At 34.6% G+C, this 16,897-nt stretch overlaps 1 protein-coding gene across 2 annotated transcripts in view; it reads left to right on the forward strand.

The window, feature by feature from the left end:
* The first annotated feature begins 328 nt into the window (after positions 1–328).
* dclk3 (doublecortin-like kinase 3) overlaps positions 329–16,897 on the forward strand; it is a 30,386-nt gene continuing 13,817 nt past the window's right edge. Inside the window, exons 1-2 of one of the 2 annotated variants that reach the window (XM_015357185.2) lie at positions 329–528; positions 11,248–13,070. In XM_015357185.2, the coding sequence (XP_015212671.2) occupies positions 468–528; positions 11,248–13,070 (1,884 nt within the window). In that variant the 5' untranslated portion in view covers positions 329–467. Of the gene's footprint in view, positions 529–5,027; positions 5,235–11,247; positions 13,071–16,897 lie in introns of those variants that run through there. The other variant, XM_006635719.3, reaches the window with a different exon arrangement.

The raw sequence follows: 16,897 nt of genomic DNA on the forward strand, positions 1-16,897 counted from the left end.
ATATTAAAGCAATACTACTGTATTATTGTTCTGCATCATTCTGCTGCATTACAGTATGTTCATTAAGGTCTGTTTGTCTCGGGTTGAGGTACAGTAACTCTTTCTTCCTTTTGAAAGAGAAAAATGATTCGAACCTCCTCCTCCTAAGATTGCCTTACTCTTCACCTGGTCCTCTGGGCTGTCAAAGAAATTGGGGCACACACCACCCAACACTGTGGATGGAGTTAACTGGTTGCCTGGAAGCAGAATACAATCCCTCAGCACCCAGCAGTGAAGCAAGTTCACTGGGGAGGCCTTTACAGAGGTGAATAGAGAGAAACTGGGAACGTTTGCCACAGAGACTTTTTTTAGTCAGGTAATCAGGTAGAATTTTTCAGTGTATCTGTTTTTAACTTTTTGGAAGATGTGAAGATGTCAAAAGATAAAAAGAAGCGTTGTAGCTTTTCAATATATTCTAATTACTAATAATGTCTTCAGAAACAATATCAAAAATGTCCCAAGAAAAGCAGCATCACAAGACCCAAACAGGTACTGGCTTTTTATGTATTTATTATTTGTGATTTACTGTGTTTTAAATATTTTTGATTGATTTCACATGTTAAGGAAGAGTACCATATAATTAAAGCAGAGGAGTGAAAAAGTCAACAGTTGGGAGGAAAAACATTTCTAAAGAATTGTTTTGCCTGAAAGGGAAACACAGACCAAAAATACTAGTAAAATCTTACAAATAAGATTTCAAAACCTTTACTTTTAAAGAGCTTAGAATAGTAATGCCCCTTTTAATGTAAATTGATAATATTTTTTCACGTTCCATAGATTACTAATCACATTTGTAATTTTTTTTACTAGACTAAAACGTTCATACAGTATGTCAAAAACAATTTCCATGCAGACGCTGAAATATTCAACTACAGTTATAAAGTGGAAGAGATGGTGGTAATATGTACAAAACAATTCATGCTATTGTTATACTCATGTAAAGTATTCCAGAAAGTGTTTTTTTTTGCTTTATAAGTATCTTATAAGTAACTCAATATGATGCTGCTTTCTTTTTTTTCTTTTGATAGCTAATTGAACTCTTGAATTGAAATCTTAGTTGATAGATTACTTTCTTTCAAGTTATTTCTTCTTTCATTGTTCCTAAATATTGCTGGTACAGTAAATACAATAATTATTTATGATAACACTTTGTTTTGTCAAAGAAGGTTTGGAAATCCAATGAACAATGTATTAAAGTTCTATCTTGTAAATAACAAGAAATTAGATATGCAGAAAATTATCTTCGAAGGCTGAGGAACAAATATATTACAGGAAACATCCATTAGACACCTGTTCTCTTTCTCTTTTTCCTTTTTCCTCTGCTCAATCTATGATCAATCAGAACAACTATTAAGGTTTTTTAAGAAATCAAAATAGCTTTTTTATGTATATTGTATAAAAGTGGGCATTCGGAAGTGGGTTAGTGTTTAGATAATTAATAAACACACCAGGGTTCATCTGATTTTTGGCATAACCACTGATAAACAGCTCCTGTACTGAAGCATTAGCACTACAGAAGTCTAGCAGCAGAGTATTCTATTTGTACATTGTCAAACACAATCACCAATGCTTTTATCTGTCTTTCAGTGCTCTTGATCCCTTTTGATGAAGCCTTGAAAGGTTCTTTTGTTTTCTAAATAATACACATGAGCACGTTTGTTGTCACTCTGATGCTTGGTGTTATTGTGGCAGAGTGTGTGTGGGTGGGCATGGATTTGTCAGTCTGCGACTTTGTGGTGACAACAATTGGAGGGTGCGGATTGTAATTTTGTGAAATGTTTTTTCTTGAGCAAAAATAATTATATTGAGTTCATTTGCTAAGTTGAATTAAAGTTGAATTGATTTTATATTTGAGTGCATTTTTTCCCAGCAATACCTTTGAAAGAATACTAAATGAACATTTATTAGGACGTGTTTTTATAATATACTGAGGAAATCACTGGCTCAAATATTTTCTTTTAAAAAAAGCTTAATGGCACTAAGAGCTCATGGGATCTGGCTTGTCTGTGCTAATGGGAAATGACTGAGTATGCCTGACCTACAGAAAGTTGCTAAATGGCTTACTTATTAGAGCAATTAACATTAGCATTAAGCCTTGACCGTGGCTTCACAGAGATAATCACCTAAGTCTTGTTGTGTATTTCACCACTCAGTCCAAGTTAAAAATACGAGTTGCTACTGAAGATTACAGCTGTGTTTTACAGCAGTAAAAAGATTATTTCATTTTGGGTGACAAAGGAAATGTATTAGAAAAACAACAACAAAACAAATAAAAATGGGGTAACTGGACTGCCTAAATTCCAAATAGGCATATCCATATTAGCCTTTAATTCAGTTACAAAAATGTTTTTACACTTCTCTGGTCTGCTGTGTAGTGGGGGCTGCTGATACCTAACGGCAGCTGTACATTTCACAAATGGGTGTTGCATATCAATGGTTAATGATGTAGGTCCCCTTCTATATGGAGTGTTTTATGGAACCTAGGGATAGAATGTGCTATTTAAATGACTTTCAATAGTATATCTTAGTACAGTATATCTTATAAACAAGCTAAACTTCAGTAATTTCAGTAAGAATTAATATCATTATACTTATGAAAATATTTCTACAACTGAACCTTTGTGTCCAGTGATGTTTATCATGATTCTCATTTTTAAAAGGTTATCTGTAGATAAAATAAGTAGTAAGACTTATGACAGTCTTGATAAACATTTTTTAAATTATAAATTTAGAAACCATAAATATGTGGAAACAATCCTGGATTAATGATTTTGGACACAAATGAGTAAAATACACTGAATGTCTTTTTCTCATTAGTACATTTTTGGCTTTTCTAACTTTTTTGTGGTTGATTTTGTTGTGAACGTTTTTATAAATGTTTCATTTTAAATGAATTGTTACTGATTTAGTTTATGTTCTGATGTAATAGCAACATAAACATTCTCTTATTGTCCAGATTGTATTGCACATAAAAAAACAAGCAGTAAAACAGTAGTGTGATAATGAAGTATATGCAGTATAATTGGTAAAATGACCTTAGCCTACAAGTGTCATGAACGAACGGGAAACTAGACCCCTGCAGTTCTGTGCAACTGATGCTCTACATGCAGTACACTATTACTTGAATGTTAAAGGTAGAGTTTTTTAGGAATAAGTCAAAATACCTGTTGTGTAATCAAAAAAGACACTATCACAGTAACTACTAAAACAAGTAAAGGACTAATTGAGAAAAAAAAAACATGGCCTTTAGTTTAATTGAGCTATTTGATATAATGTGAAACCAATTAGCTAGAAGGTAATCTCAGGCTGCATTGAGGATCACTTCCAGATGAGTTGTTATCTACAGTATATTGAAGCCTGGTAAAAGAAATAATAATAAATTATTTAGAGGTTCTGTGAAGGTTCTTTTTTGACTCCTGACTCCTCTTCTCACGTTCACTTTAGGAAGCCCTGTGAAAAACAAATGTTATAAATCTGGGTTGGCATGCTCCTGTTTTACTGGGCCTTATACATTACTGTCTGTGAGGTGAAAGATCGCCTGCGTCACAGACGTCTTAGTAGTGTGATTTGCTTCTGTAACCAGACCAAGAGGCAGCTGTGACAGCTGTGTTTATACGTACAGTATGTCAATAAATAATTAAGTGGTAGTGAAACATACTGCAAGGATTCAGTGAAACACAACTAATGCTAATTTAACCATAAATGTTTCAGTTCTGTTTAAACCATAATACCTGTCAAAGTACCCAATGACTCAATAGTATTTTATACACATTTTGTATTTGTATTTGTATGTTGTATTTTCTCATTTTCACTGAGATGAATGGCCTTTTCTGTCTTATAAATGTCGAATAAGGTTTAAATTGACTATGAATTAATGCCTAGATTACTTCAAACATTGTGACAGTTTTTATTTTTACTTTTTATTTTACTTTTCATTCTTCCTCCATTTATGATTTACATACTCATCAAAATGTTTGGCTTGGTGTATAAGTCAAGTTATTAAAACAAATGTCATTTTTCTTAGGAACTTTTAAAGCAATGATATAGTTATAGTTATTTAAGTTATTTAAGATCTGTTTCATAAATGAACTCCCTATGAAAATGGCAAGTGCATGTGCATGGCAAGGGAAGCAAACAATCATTGTTTTCATTGATGATGTTTCTTCTGATGTACTCAGCTAAACTTTCAATGTAGTTTTTATCAGTACTATCCCTTTCGTATTTTTGTGCTTTGTTTGGAGACGAAAAGGATACTTGATAATCATTCTGTACTGTTGCCAAGCAGCTTTTGAACTGGCTCTGGAAATTTGTACTGGGAATATTGGTCATTCAAACAGCATTCTCGCTGCCTTGTAGTTGTGTTGCTAAGGTCCTTGTTTAAAGATATGTTCCATGCAGGCTGTGTTTATTTAAATTTTGACCACTTTTGTGTTAAAATATAGTAGAATTTCATCTTAGCGGCTCTCAATAATCATTGTGGTTGAAAAGTAAATGCGCCATTTGAGTTAAATATTAAACTCTAACCTATGGTTGGAGGATGAAATCTGTGACAACAAATCAGTCAAGATGTCAAAGACGTTCTGAAATAAGGAGCTGTCCAGTGTTTAGATAGGATCTCATGTGAACCTTTCCTTGTGACAGTTTTAAAATGTGGTTTATACTGTATTAGTTGCACTAGTTTAAGAAATACATTAGTTTATTGAACATTTTACCATAGCCCATTTACAGTACTAAAAGGTATTGTCAAGCCTTGTGGCACTATGTTTTTAAAAACATTAAGGTATTAACAGGTTAAAACATTCAGGTAGCAAAAAAAATTGTAGTTGTAATGTACAATCTAGATTAAATCTACTATTTTATTATAACAGATAATTGGGTGCTATGCTGTAGCCCATTGTTTCCAGAAAGCACAGGATGCAAGAGGGTTAATTCTCTCTGAGTCTCAGGACTCCACCCATAGGGATTATTCAGTGTCCTTGAAGCTTCTTCTCCCCTCACAATGTGACATGCAGACTTTAGGGCACAAGAGGAGTCTGTATAGATACCCTAAGTCTTTCTGTACACTGTCAGGGAATGCAGTTCGGTGTTATTCAGTTAATGTGTCTTCGGATAGAGGTAAATCTGCTTCACTACCATGCCAGCCTTCAAGGAGCAGGGTCCTAGTGAAGTGGCAAGTCCCACCTGGAGGCAGTCGGGTGAGTTACTGTCAGTGTTCTATGCTCTTTCCTAATGCCTGTTATAATGCTATCTGGCAATTTTCTTGCACTGATTTAGAAAATGCATTAAGGAATTAATGAAACAAATATTTGATACAAATGGTAACTTTATCTTCCATTACCTTTTAGATTATTTTATCTCTTCATCTCTCAGAAATCAACAATAAAATACTGTATATACAGCAAAAGCCATGAAAAAGACAATTTAACTTAACATATTAACTAATTTTGTACTGTAGATGTATGATAAAACATTTTGTAAAATAGCATGTTTCTATTTGTGATGTTATAGTTGAATTTTGAATTTAGTATAAACATCTTTTATTATAAACTGAGAGTTTATGAGTATTGATACAACATTTATAGGTAACTGAAACAGTTTAGAGCAACACTGAATGTAAAAGCATTTAACTTTTGACACAAAGTTTCACATCATGGAACCTCTTTTCTTTTTTACACCTCTGCATCATTTAAAAAAGGATTGTAGTAGCATAAAAAAGTTAACAATGACCAAACCACAAGTAATAATTTAATCCATGTGTATGAAGTTATAATAATCATAACAATACAAGCAGCTTTTTATACTTATTTTTTTCCTATCATACATTATTTTCTAGTCTCTGAAATTGTAATTTTATAAATCAGTTTAAAGAAATATTCATTACATTTGATAACAGTGATAGATGCAGATAAATTACTCTAAACTTTCTAAACTCATTTGCATTGGGAAATCAGGTAACACTTTTACATTTTCACTATAATTACTTTTTACTTCATATTTTGTTAATAATACATTTGAGTGGAGAAATAGTGTACATTTTAATTAAGTATTGTTCCTGAAATATATTGTGATGATGTCTAAAGACTAACAAATTGATGCTGCTCAATGCACGAAAACTCAATGCTTAAGAAAACAGAATACTAAACATTCTTCAGTATATCATATCTGTCACATATTGTTATCTGCACATCATGAGGAGAAAAATAAATGTTCATTGTTAACAGACTGCATTTACAATTCTTTTACCTACAAAACCTCATTTTAACATGCATAGTAATTACTCAGGATTTCCAAAACAGTGTGAGATCATCTTGGAAAGAAAAAGGTCACAGTGTCAAAAACAAATCAATAAGCAAATTGATAAAAAAAATAACAGGATATTTTGATTGTAGAAATATAACACCTTATACAGTATGTTATACTAGGCTATGTAAACATTTTAAATATGCATATACCGTACAGTATATGTAATAGATTAGGAGAAAATTAGGCATAAAATATTTTGATTTTTAAGGGCTTGGGTGTGATCATTGCCTCTCTTGGACCATCTTCCAGATGGAGTTCTATTAAGAGCAATGTTTGGAAAGGTAGCCATCTCTTGCCTGAAACAGTGGAAGAAATAGCTCTGTAAGCAAACACGGGCGATCAGATTTTTTTTCTTTCCATCTCAGTGACTACAAGGTCATTTGAGATTCTCAGTTACAGGATCTTGGCAGTTCTAAATTATTAAAAGTACACAAGGCAAGACAGAATACTTCCACAAAAATCATAGGACAAGGATTGCCTTTCATGGATGAGGCTAAACTGGATGAGTGTCATTCCAGTCATCTGTAGAAATATATGCTGAATGTCCTTTTCAATCCAAATGCAGTGTTTGGATGCACTTTGTAATACTGTGTTGCATGTGTCTGTTTATCATTAATTGCTTTAGTTAAAAAAACTCCCTTGTAAAACATGTAAGAATAAATAATGCTAATTATGTCTATCTATAAATTAGAGCCATCAAAACAGAAAAATGTATTTTCTAGGATTTTGTATTGTTTTTTTAAACTTGGACTCTTAATCTTTGGTGTGTATGTTTACTATAGTTCAGAGCTCAAAGAAAGGTGTGGATTACAGTATGATTACATGGAGTATAGTGCAACCTTTATAGTGGTTCTGTCCTGAGAGAAAGATTGAAGTGGTTATTCAATGTGCAAGTTGATGATGACAAAATGCTATAATTAGATTTTTACAATTCAGCTCCCCACTCTTAACTTGTGTGTTATCCATTATTTTGTGGGAGGGGGATTAAAGTGATGAATACAGTACATGTAATATAAACTCTTACACAACCATGTCTCTTTGACTTTTTTCTGTACTAAAAAATAGGGTGATAAATAAAAAAAAACAGACCAACTAAACATGAATGAGCAAGCTTATTCTGGTCCTCTCACCGCCAGCAATAGGACAGTATACAGTAGGAACTACCCCTCTGGAAGAACATGATGCTCAGCAGAAGGAGTTAGACTTACTCATCAGCACAGGCAATTTGAGAGTCTTTCTGTACTTGAAATGTACTGACAGCTGTTCTGTTTGATTTTCCTCCAATATGAAAAGGAAGAAAGGGTTGAGTAAATAAAAAATGTGTTTTACCATAAATAAAAAGTGTATTTACAAATGATTAAACTCTCTAAAATGAATCTGAATCAGTGAATCATACTCATTACTTACAGTAATATTCAATATATATATAAACATCTTTTCTGATATTTTAAAACATCACATAACAATTGCCAGTATATGTTTATTTTTAAACCTCAGTTTCATATCATCTATATAGATTGTTAATAAATTGACAATTTTCTGTCTTTTGTTCAGCATCCCTGAACATGATAGATCACTTCACCAGCTTTCTTGGGGGGTCATGTTCTGCTTTTTGGGTGGTGCACTTGCCTAAAAGGAATGGCCAAACTAGGTTGAAGAGCACATCTGTTGCAGGATATAAGCACATGCTATTTCTGACTTAGTTAAATGTCTGCTCCATTGAACACCTCTGTCCTCAATTCAGAACTCATCTATGGCTAACAGCCTTGTTGATTATATGCCTAATTGAATGCAAGTCAAGACTCTTTTTGTGTAACCGGTTGCTCTAGGAACTGCTTGGGATGAAAAGGTGGCATCTTTTTTATTCCCAGTCTGAGAATAAGCCGTTATCTATTGAAAGACTCCCCCTGTGATAAAGCCATTCCTTCTATACTCTGGTTTTCTTTCCTGGAAACAAGAGGTTGCTGGGTTTTAGCTGAACCCTACACAATAATGGGATATTTTTTTCATTGCAAAAATTTCAAACTTTGAAGGCACAGAAATAACTTGGAACAACACACATATGGAGAACATTGATGCAATAAATATTTTTATAATTAAATGCAAGTTGTGAAAATATGTGCAGATTTATTTTGTATTAAAAACAAAAGCAAGTATTTTAACATAATACTTTATATGAATGTATTATGAACTGAAAAAGGAAAGAAAAGAAAGAGAAGAAAAAATTGAGCTTCCAAACTTTTAATAGGAGAAAATTATTATTTTTTTAAATCCATTCATCTCAATATCTTGTGAAAGACTTGGATAAATAATAATGGAAAACTCAACAATGTCAAAAAGATGAATGTGTATATTTCAGAAAACCATATAGCATGTTTAAAGTCAATTTTGAATATATGAGTGTATATAAATCTGGCCTTTACATTCCACTTTTAACATTCTCACAGTACAGAAGACTGACAGCTGCAAGTCCAATCAGATTCTATATACTGTATACTGGTGGGAAAAAACCCCCGCAACATCTTCTGGAATGAGAATACTGTAGTTATAGCTTATGTACTATCACAAAAAGTTGTCAATTTGTTTTAAGCCCTCTGACCAGCACTACAGCTTGTGCAGTGAGGCATTGCAACTTGCCAATCATACCAATCACACAAAACCTCATTAGGTGCACTTTTACCCAACGAGGTCCAGGTGGAACAATGTCTGATCAGGTCACCTTTAAAAAGGCCTTAATTCAAAACTTAGGTCACTGCAAGAAAAAGGCCACACACAGTCAGTTTTCTGTGCATTCCATAATGCCTTGAATGTCACCAGAAGCAAGGGAGAAGGCTATTGGCAAGATGCAGGCAGGCATGACACGTGCCAGCATTGCTAGACACTATGGAGTAAACTGCTCCACTGTGTCCTGACTGCAGAGAAGGTTTCAACAGAGCGCCAGATGACCGTCTCCCTCATGTGACCACACCAGAGCAGGACCGACACATCAGATTGGTCCATCTGAGAGATCGTTTCAGATCTGCCACCTGTACCGCTGCTGAAACTGCCGGCAGACACAATGCCCGCACAATCAGTGACAGGACAGTGAGGCTCCATGCTGCTGGCGTTTGAGCAAGGCGTCCTGTAAGAGGCCCTCAGATCACACCTCCTAGATGTCAAACCCAACTTGCTTGTACCAGGCTGCAATGGACTCGTCAGCAGTGGCATCAGGTCCTTTTCACGGATCAGTCACTCTTTAGCCAATCACAATGCAGCCAGGAGGGCCAGAGTGAGGAGGAAGAGGTGTTGTATTTCTTTTTTCCATCAGTATATTTTTCAGTCTTGTTTAATATATATATAATTAAAAACTTGTACTGGAAAACAATTTAACTCTCAATTAAACCCAGTTCCTTCATTATGTCAATAATTCTGAAAGGGAATATTAGGGATGTAGCATTTTGGAATATTACTGACTTTGGAGGTTTGAATTCAGTCATACAGTATACTCAAGGGCAGGCAAAGGAGGCAATATTACCAATGTTGATTTAAATACATAATTTCAACCTGAGTTCCACTAGCATTATAGACATCGGTGTTAAAATATCCTGTTTTATTTAGTTTAAACAATATGGGTGCAATGCATGCAGCATACTGTATTTACAATAAATTCTGTGCTTTAGACTGAGGGTATCTGGCCCTGGTCCTAGAGTCCTTCAGATAGTAGTGATCAAATAAAGTACAGTATCTTAAAACAAATTTCTATTTGGATATTCCTTTGTAGTAAAAATGAAAATAACTGAACTATAAAAATAATTATATTAACTTGTTATTGTCTGTGTAATTTCATCATCATAAGTCATAATAGCAACAAAGGCATATATCTGAACAGAAAATAAAAAAAAAACTATTGATATTGTATAAAGGTTATTGCTGTTATTTTAACCGAGAGCAAACAATTTACACAGAGTTTTTAAAATCAATTAGGTTCTCAAATCAAGGTCAGACCAGACAGGATACTGAAGATGAGAAAAAAGACACTTGTCATGCCAGTGCTTTTTGTTGTTCATGATTTTGCAAAGGAGAGAAATAACAGTTAGGATTACTACAATTGCAAAGCATTTCAAAGAAAAGGAGGACATTGGAATTTATTCAGGGTCATGGTCCATGGTCAGCATACCCTGAGCTGGCATCACAAGAACTCCCCACTCTGCCGGTTCCTAGTTCTTGATTGGCTTGTGCTCTGTAATTTTACTCATGACACTGTTTACATGCGCATATCCTAGTTACTAAATCCCGGGTTACTGAGTCCAATCTAGGCACCTTTGGAATTGAGTGTTTATCTAGTTAACACAGACATGGCATGAAACAAATTTCATTTTAGGAGAAGGACCCATCAAAAAATATTGCTCCTGCTGATTTGAAACAACATGTCTATTATGTAATATGTATTTCTGAGCACAACATAATGAAAAATGTACCTACATTATCTGTTTAGGAAAAACAAATATATCGGATTATATCAGATTTAACCAGTTACTGTATATCAGTGTAAATAAAAAATGTTTTCATTAAACTAAGTGAAATATTTTACTAATTACTTAATAGTAATTTTTCAGAAACACATAATTATGTGCTTATATATTTTATACAGTATATGTGTGTCTAAGCATATATAAGCTTTAGTACTTACAGTATATATAACAAATATACAGTATATTATAGATATATATAAACCAATAAATTATCTGTTCTATGTAATTTTGCTGTAACCAATAGTGTTCCAGGAAAAAAAACGCATAATAGATTGGAAAAGTTCCCTCAATCACAGGACAAATACAAACAAAATTTCAAAATAAAATCTGTTGTATTAAAAAAATGATCAGCATAACTAAGCAAAAATCCTTCTTCCCATTTTATGTATTGTAGGACAGCAAGCTTCTCTTCCTATCTCAATCAAGGATCTAAGACAAGCGAACTGTGATATAAGGCTTCAGGCAACTTATCCACCCATGAGCTCCAGCACATTTGGAAAGACACTGTCAGGAACCACTTGTTTCAAGAACCCATTCCATCACAATGGAAATGGTTTTCATACCATCCATGCAGAGAATAGCCCATTGAAGCCAAGGATAGTGACTGTGGTGAGGCCAGGCAGCAAGAGAAACCTGAGGAAGATAACTATTCTTCTTAATAGGCGCTCTGTGCAGACCTTTGAGCAACTGCTGGCTGACATATCAGAGGCCCTTGGTTTTCCCCGATGGAAAAATGACAGAGTAAAAAGACTGTTCAGCCTCAAAGGCAGGGAGATCCGGAGTGTGTCTGACTTCTTCCGTGGGGATGATGTCTTCATTGCTGCAGGAAGGGAGAAGTTGACAGCAAAGGATTTTCAGGACGTTTTGGAGGAGCTCTATCCAGAATGTCCGTATTCCCAGAGCATCGTACAACAAAATTGGGAAAAATTTCAAACACCTCAAACAAAAACATCAAAAGCAGACAGCGGTTTTCATGAGGAGCCCATAGTCACCAAACAGAAAGGTCCCAAGCTTCCAAAGCAGGCAGCTACCAACCTGCAGAGAGTCAGAGACAAAGCCCGTCAGGAGGAGAGGCTTAAGGCAAGAAGGTGGGAGAGGGAAAGGTGGGAGCGACAGCAGAAAGAGCTCTCAGAAAAGAACAGATTTAAGGGCCGTCTCCCACACAGAGATGAGGACATTGAAAAATTTGCTCACATTGACTTGGAAAACGCAAGCCTTTGTGAAAAGTGTAAAAGGAATCGAGGACGAAGAGAGCAGTGTACTTTAATCCAGAGAAAAAATGTGTCTCCTGACAAAAAAGCACAGGGGAGGGAGGAAGACCAGCCTGAAAAATTGCCACTAGAGAAAAGAAGGCAAAAGCCAAAAAGCTCCAAAATGTCAGAGGATAATTTCCAGAAAGAAAAACATGAGTGTGAAGATACAAAGAAGTATAGAAAAGAAAGCAGCTGGACTTGCAAAGAACATGGGGACATGTCTATTTTCCATGGTCAAAGCAAATCAGAGAAAACAACGGAGCTGGAAGACAAGAAGTGTGCTGTGGAAAAGCAATCTGCCAGGAATCCATGTGACTCTGAAGTGAGAAATGAGAATTCAGTATCAGAGAGGTTTCTTAATGGAAGGCCCAACTTCACTGAAAATAAAAGCCCTGATAAAGCTCAGACAGAAAAAGTTTCTGAAGACTTCCAACAGAAAAATGTGCATAAGGAAGGACAGCGAGAAGCAGAAACCAGAAAGTCACAAGAAGAAGTTCAAAGTTCTGAAAGAGAATCTTCAAGAAACTGTATTTTGAAGCCAAGACTTGTGAAAACCAAAAGTGACATTGAAAGTTATTATGAGATTGGCAGAGCCATAGGGGATGGGAACTTTGCTGTTGTAAAGGAGTGCAAACTTCGTAACACTGACTTTGCCTATGCCATGAAAATCATCAGTAAGGCCAAACTGAAGGGTAAAGAGCACATGATAGAAAATGAGATATCCATCATTAAGAGCCTCTCCCACCCAAACGTGGTGCGGCTGCTGCAGGACTACGAGACAGAGAGTGACATTTACCTCATTATGGAGATTGTTCAGGGAGGAGACCTTTTCGATTCCATCACAGAAAGCGTCAAGTTTACTGAACACAATGCGTCTCTCATGGTTAATGATCTTTGTCAAGCACTTGCATATATTCACAGCAAGAACATTGTTCATAGAGATTTGAAACCAGAGAACCTTTTGGTAAGTTGTGTCCCTTTCCCTAATTCAATTATATTTAGAGTGTATTATTACAAATAGGGGGTTAAGAAAATAGAGAATTGCCGAAGACAGACTGGTATAATCTATAAGTAAATTAAATAATTATAACCCCAGAATAGTAAAGATTATGCCAAACATATACCCAAGCATTTGGTATAATAGGAGGCACGTGAGATCTTTGTTCTCTGGCACAGCTTTGCTAAAGGAGTAATAAATTAGAGGAAACTGGGATAAACAAACATTGATTAAACATTTTTCAACACAAACTATAGAACACGACATACAAGTTACAAGGTGTCTCGGAAGCCAACATCCTGACTAACCTGTAAAACCCAAGACTACTACCCAGTATTGAAAGATCCTATATACATTTAACATTTACATTTAACACTCTACTCCAAGTATTCAAAGATCCCATATACTGTACTGTATCACCTAGGCAGCCTAGACAGGCCAACAAGAGAGTTAATGTTTTAAACTAAATAGGATATGATCTACAGTTAAATCTCTCTATATAGATCTGGATGCTACAAAGTGACTGGGAACCCATCTCCATATTCTAAAAATGCATTCACTAAGCAGGAAAGATTGTTTTTAATATAGGAATTTTCTATATGGGAAATCAGTTTCCTAAAAAACAAAAGAATGGCAAGCTCTTTAAACAAGGTTCAAATACAAAACTAGAATTTGCTCCTTAAGGTTGGTGAGAACCATAACCACCTGCTTAGCACTCCTTTTTTTCATTCCTTGTGTCTTGCTGTCTGTCCTCTCTTGCTTCCTCTCTTTTCTCATCTTTCTCCCTTCTCTATCTGTCTTTTTATTCTGTGTTCCTGGACTGTTGATGACAGTTAATGATTCACCAAGATCTTAATAACCAAGGAAAACCTGGCCATTCATTTAAATAGTCTGTCTCAGGCCCCTTACAATCAGTACACACCTCAGTTCTTGCTTTGATGCTTCCAGAGAACTTGACACTGTTGACAATGTACACAAGCTAGATGTTTAGCACCTCCATCTAGCTCTAACAATATCATTCAAGGGGTATACTTAAAAAAAATAAATTGTTGCAGTTTGTAGTGCAATCATCTTTTATGCTTTTCAAAATTTAAATAAATCCAAATAACTAATCCACTGTTGTCTTTAAGACATACAGTAGGCTTCAGTTTATCTAACCTATGGCACTGGACACATATTTATTATCACATATTTATTATATTTAAGTGTAATTTTGAAGTTCTGTTCCCACTTCAAGAAGAATGTTTTCACTGTCTATCTAATTATAATAATTACATTTGTAATTGTAAATACTGTGATACAGCACATACTGTAGTAAATTGTTTGCTTTGAAATTGTTATTTAACTGTTAGTAATTGTATTTTAGGGGTACTCTGTAAGGAACTTTGATTCTTTATAAGTGAATTACTAGTCCTTAACAAATGATGGGAAATCCCTCTATAAATCTAAGTACTTATTACCTCTTGTCATTAATAAATAATAAGTAATAGGTTTATTCCATGCTGAAAAGAAAAGAAAGAAAACACAATGTTTCGGCTGTGGAGCCTTCTCCTACTTGTTCTTTTGCAGCCTACGCATGCTGACGTAGCTACCCACCTGAATTAATAAATAATGTTCACTAAAGATTTCACTATGTTTCACTAATAAAGCTATGTCTGTGCTTGTCATTTACAGTACATAATCTCAACAAGAAATTACTTCAGTAATGAAATACTCATATTGCTAGAGAAATATCTGTGCCAGTTGTGTAGTTCTCTGTACGATTAAAAAAAAATTACACATTATATATAGCTAAGCATATTAACATTGTAATTACTGTACATATAAGCACTTACATAAATACCAAGAAATTGTGTAAGTAATGTAAGGTGCTCCCAGCTTTTTTTTGCTACTTTCACTCAAGCTCTCCTCTGCATTAGTCTTTAGACATTAGTTTCTGTTTTGTTTTCAGCAGGGCTGGATGATTGCACTCAATAAGCCTTGATGGTAAGATGATTAGAAACATAGAAACATTAGAAACAAGGAATACACAGAAGGAAAACACAGAAAGAACCAGCAATTAATCAAAATAAAATATCTCTGTGTTGTATAATTACTTGTACTTTTGTGGTTCAGTCACAGAAGCCTCTAAATATTTACGAGATCACCTTAGACTGATATTCCGTTCCTCTTTCCAACAAGTACCGTTGTGGAAAAATTTACAAATTCATAGAAAGCAAATCTACTTAATACAGCTTTAAACTGGATTTGATACCCCCACTGTTCTAAGACTGTGCCCTGCTGTTATAAGGATTAAATGATGTAATTCTATAATATGATAATTATTATATTCATAATGACACATCAGCACACAGTGCTGTCAGTTGTGTAAATTTCAAGTACTTTTCTCACTGCTGAGCTTTTGCCTCAGTGAAACAAAACCTACAGACCAAGTGCTGTTCACTTGCCCAGCCTACATATCATGATACAACACGCAGTAATTAGAAAGCACATGATAAGCAGAGAGAATTTAGGACAGTTTTCCAATTTTTCCAAAGCAAGCATCCCCCTAGCATCTGTAGTATCTCTTCTAGGTTTAACAGGAAAGTGTCACTGTCAGTGAGTAACCATGGTGACATTCATTACTTGGTTAAACAGTGCCCTCATTTCCTTATAATACAGGTATTAAAAATGTGGTGCAAAACTGCATCTCATTGCTTACATTTTTTTAAATTGTTGAAGAAGTTGCTAGCCTAAAAACTCTCATAATTTTAAATAGCTTTTTTTATGTAATGAAAAACAACTACTTAATCAAACCAAACAATCAGACAGGGTGCTTTGCTTCTTGAAATAAATAAAAAACATCTTTCAAGAGACACCTGAAGAAGGCTCCATGGCCGAAATGTTGTGTTTTCTTTCTTCTTTTTTTCAGCATGGAATAAACCTATTACTTGTTCCTTTGCAGCCTACGCACGCTGACGCAGCTACCCACCTGAACTATCTTTCAAGAGGTTTTGTTGTGATAAAGCATTTACCAGTACTGGGTACAAAGCAGTACCGAAGGAAATAAATGTTCACACTGCTGCTATAAGATTAAAACTTAAATAAAGCAATATCCAACTACTTTGATTTACCTCATCTACAGTAATAAGCATTTGCAAGTCTTGATTAATAATAGTAATATTGACAGCACATTAGCAACTGTCGTTAAGGAGAATTCAATCAAACCAGTCTTCATAAATATATTTCTATATACTGCATTGTTTAGCTGAAAAGGCTATATAAAATACACCATGTCCTCAATTTATCAAGTCTGGGTACAGAAACAACTGCACTGTTTCCTTTTACAGTATGTGACGTGAACCTGCTATAAATATATAATAAATACTGAATATGAGTGAGAAGAGGTCACCTTAGAGATAAAGGCTCTCCATAAGCAGTGTTAGGGGAAATAATTTTGATAAGAAATGCAGTACTCTTAAAAGTTCATTATGTACAAGATTACTTTTTTAAAATTGGAAGTTACACGAATTTGTTTTTAAGAAGTGCTTTACACAGCAAGAGGTATTTTAGATAGTAACTACTGTATACACACTAATATCATTATTTAAGATCACTGTAATTAATTACACTTTAAATTTATTGCCCCACAAGTTGTTAGTTTTGATTATTAATCCCTTTGCAAAAGTAATGTGTACCTGTAAAGAAGTTTATTTTGAAAAGTAAGCTTCCTCAAAACTGTTTACCCCTGATTTGAAATGAATGCAAGCAAAAACAGAGAAGGTGCCAAACTAAATTAAATATTGAAAAGAATT

This window comes from Lepisosteus oculatus, chromosome 10 (assembly GCF_040954835.1).
Source record: "Lepisosteus oculatus isolate fLepOcu1 chromosome 10, fLepOcu1.hap2, whole genome shotgun sequence".
Lineage (NCBI taxonomy): Eukaryota > Metazoa > Chordata > Actinopteri > Semionotiformes > Lepisosteidae > Lepisosteus > Lepisosteus oculatus.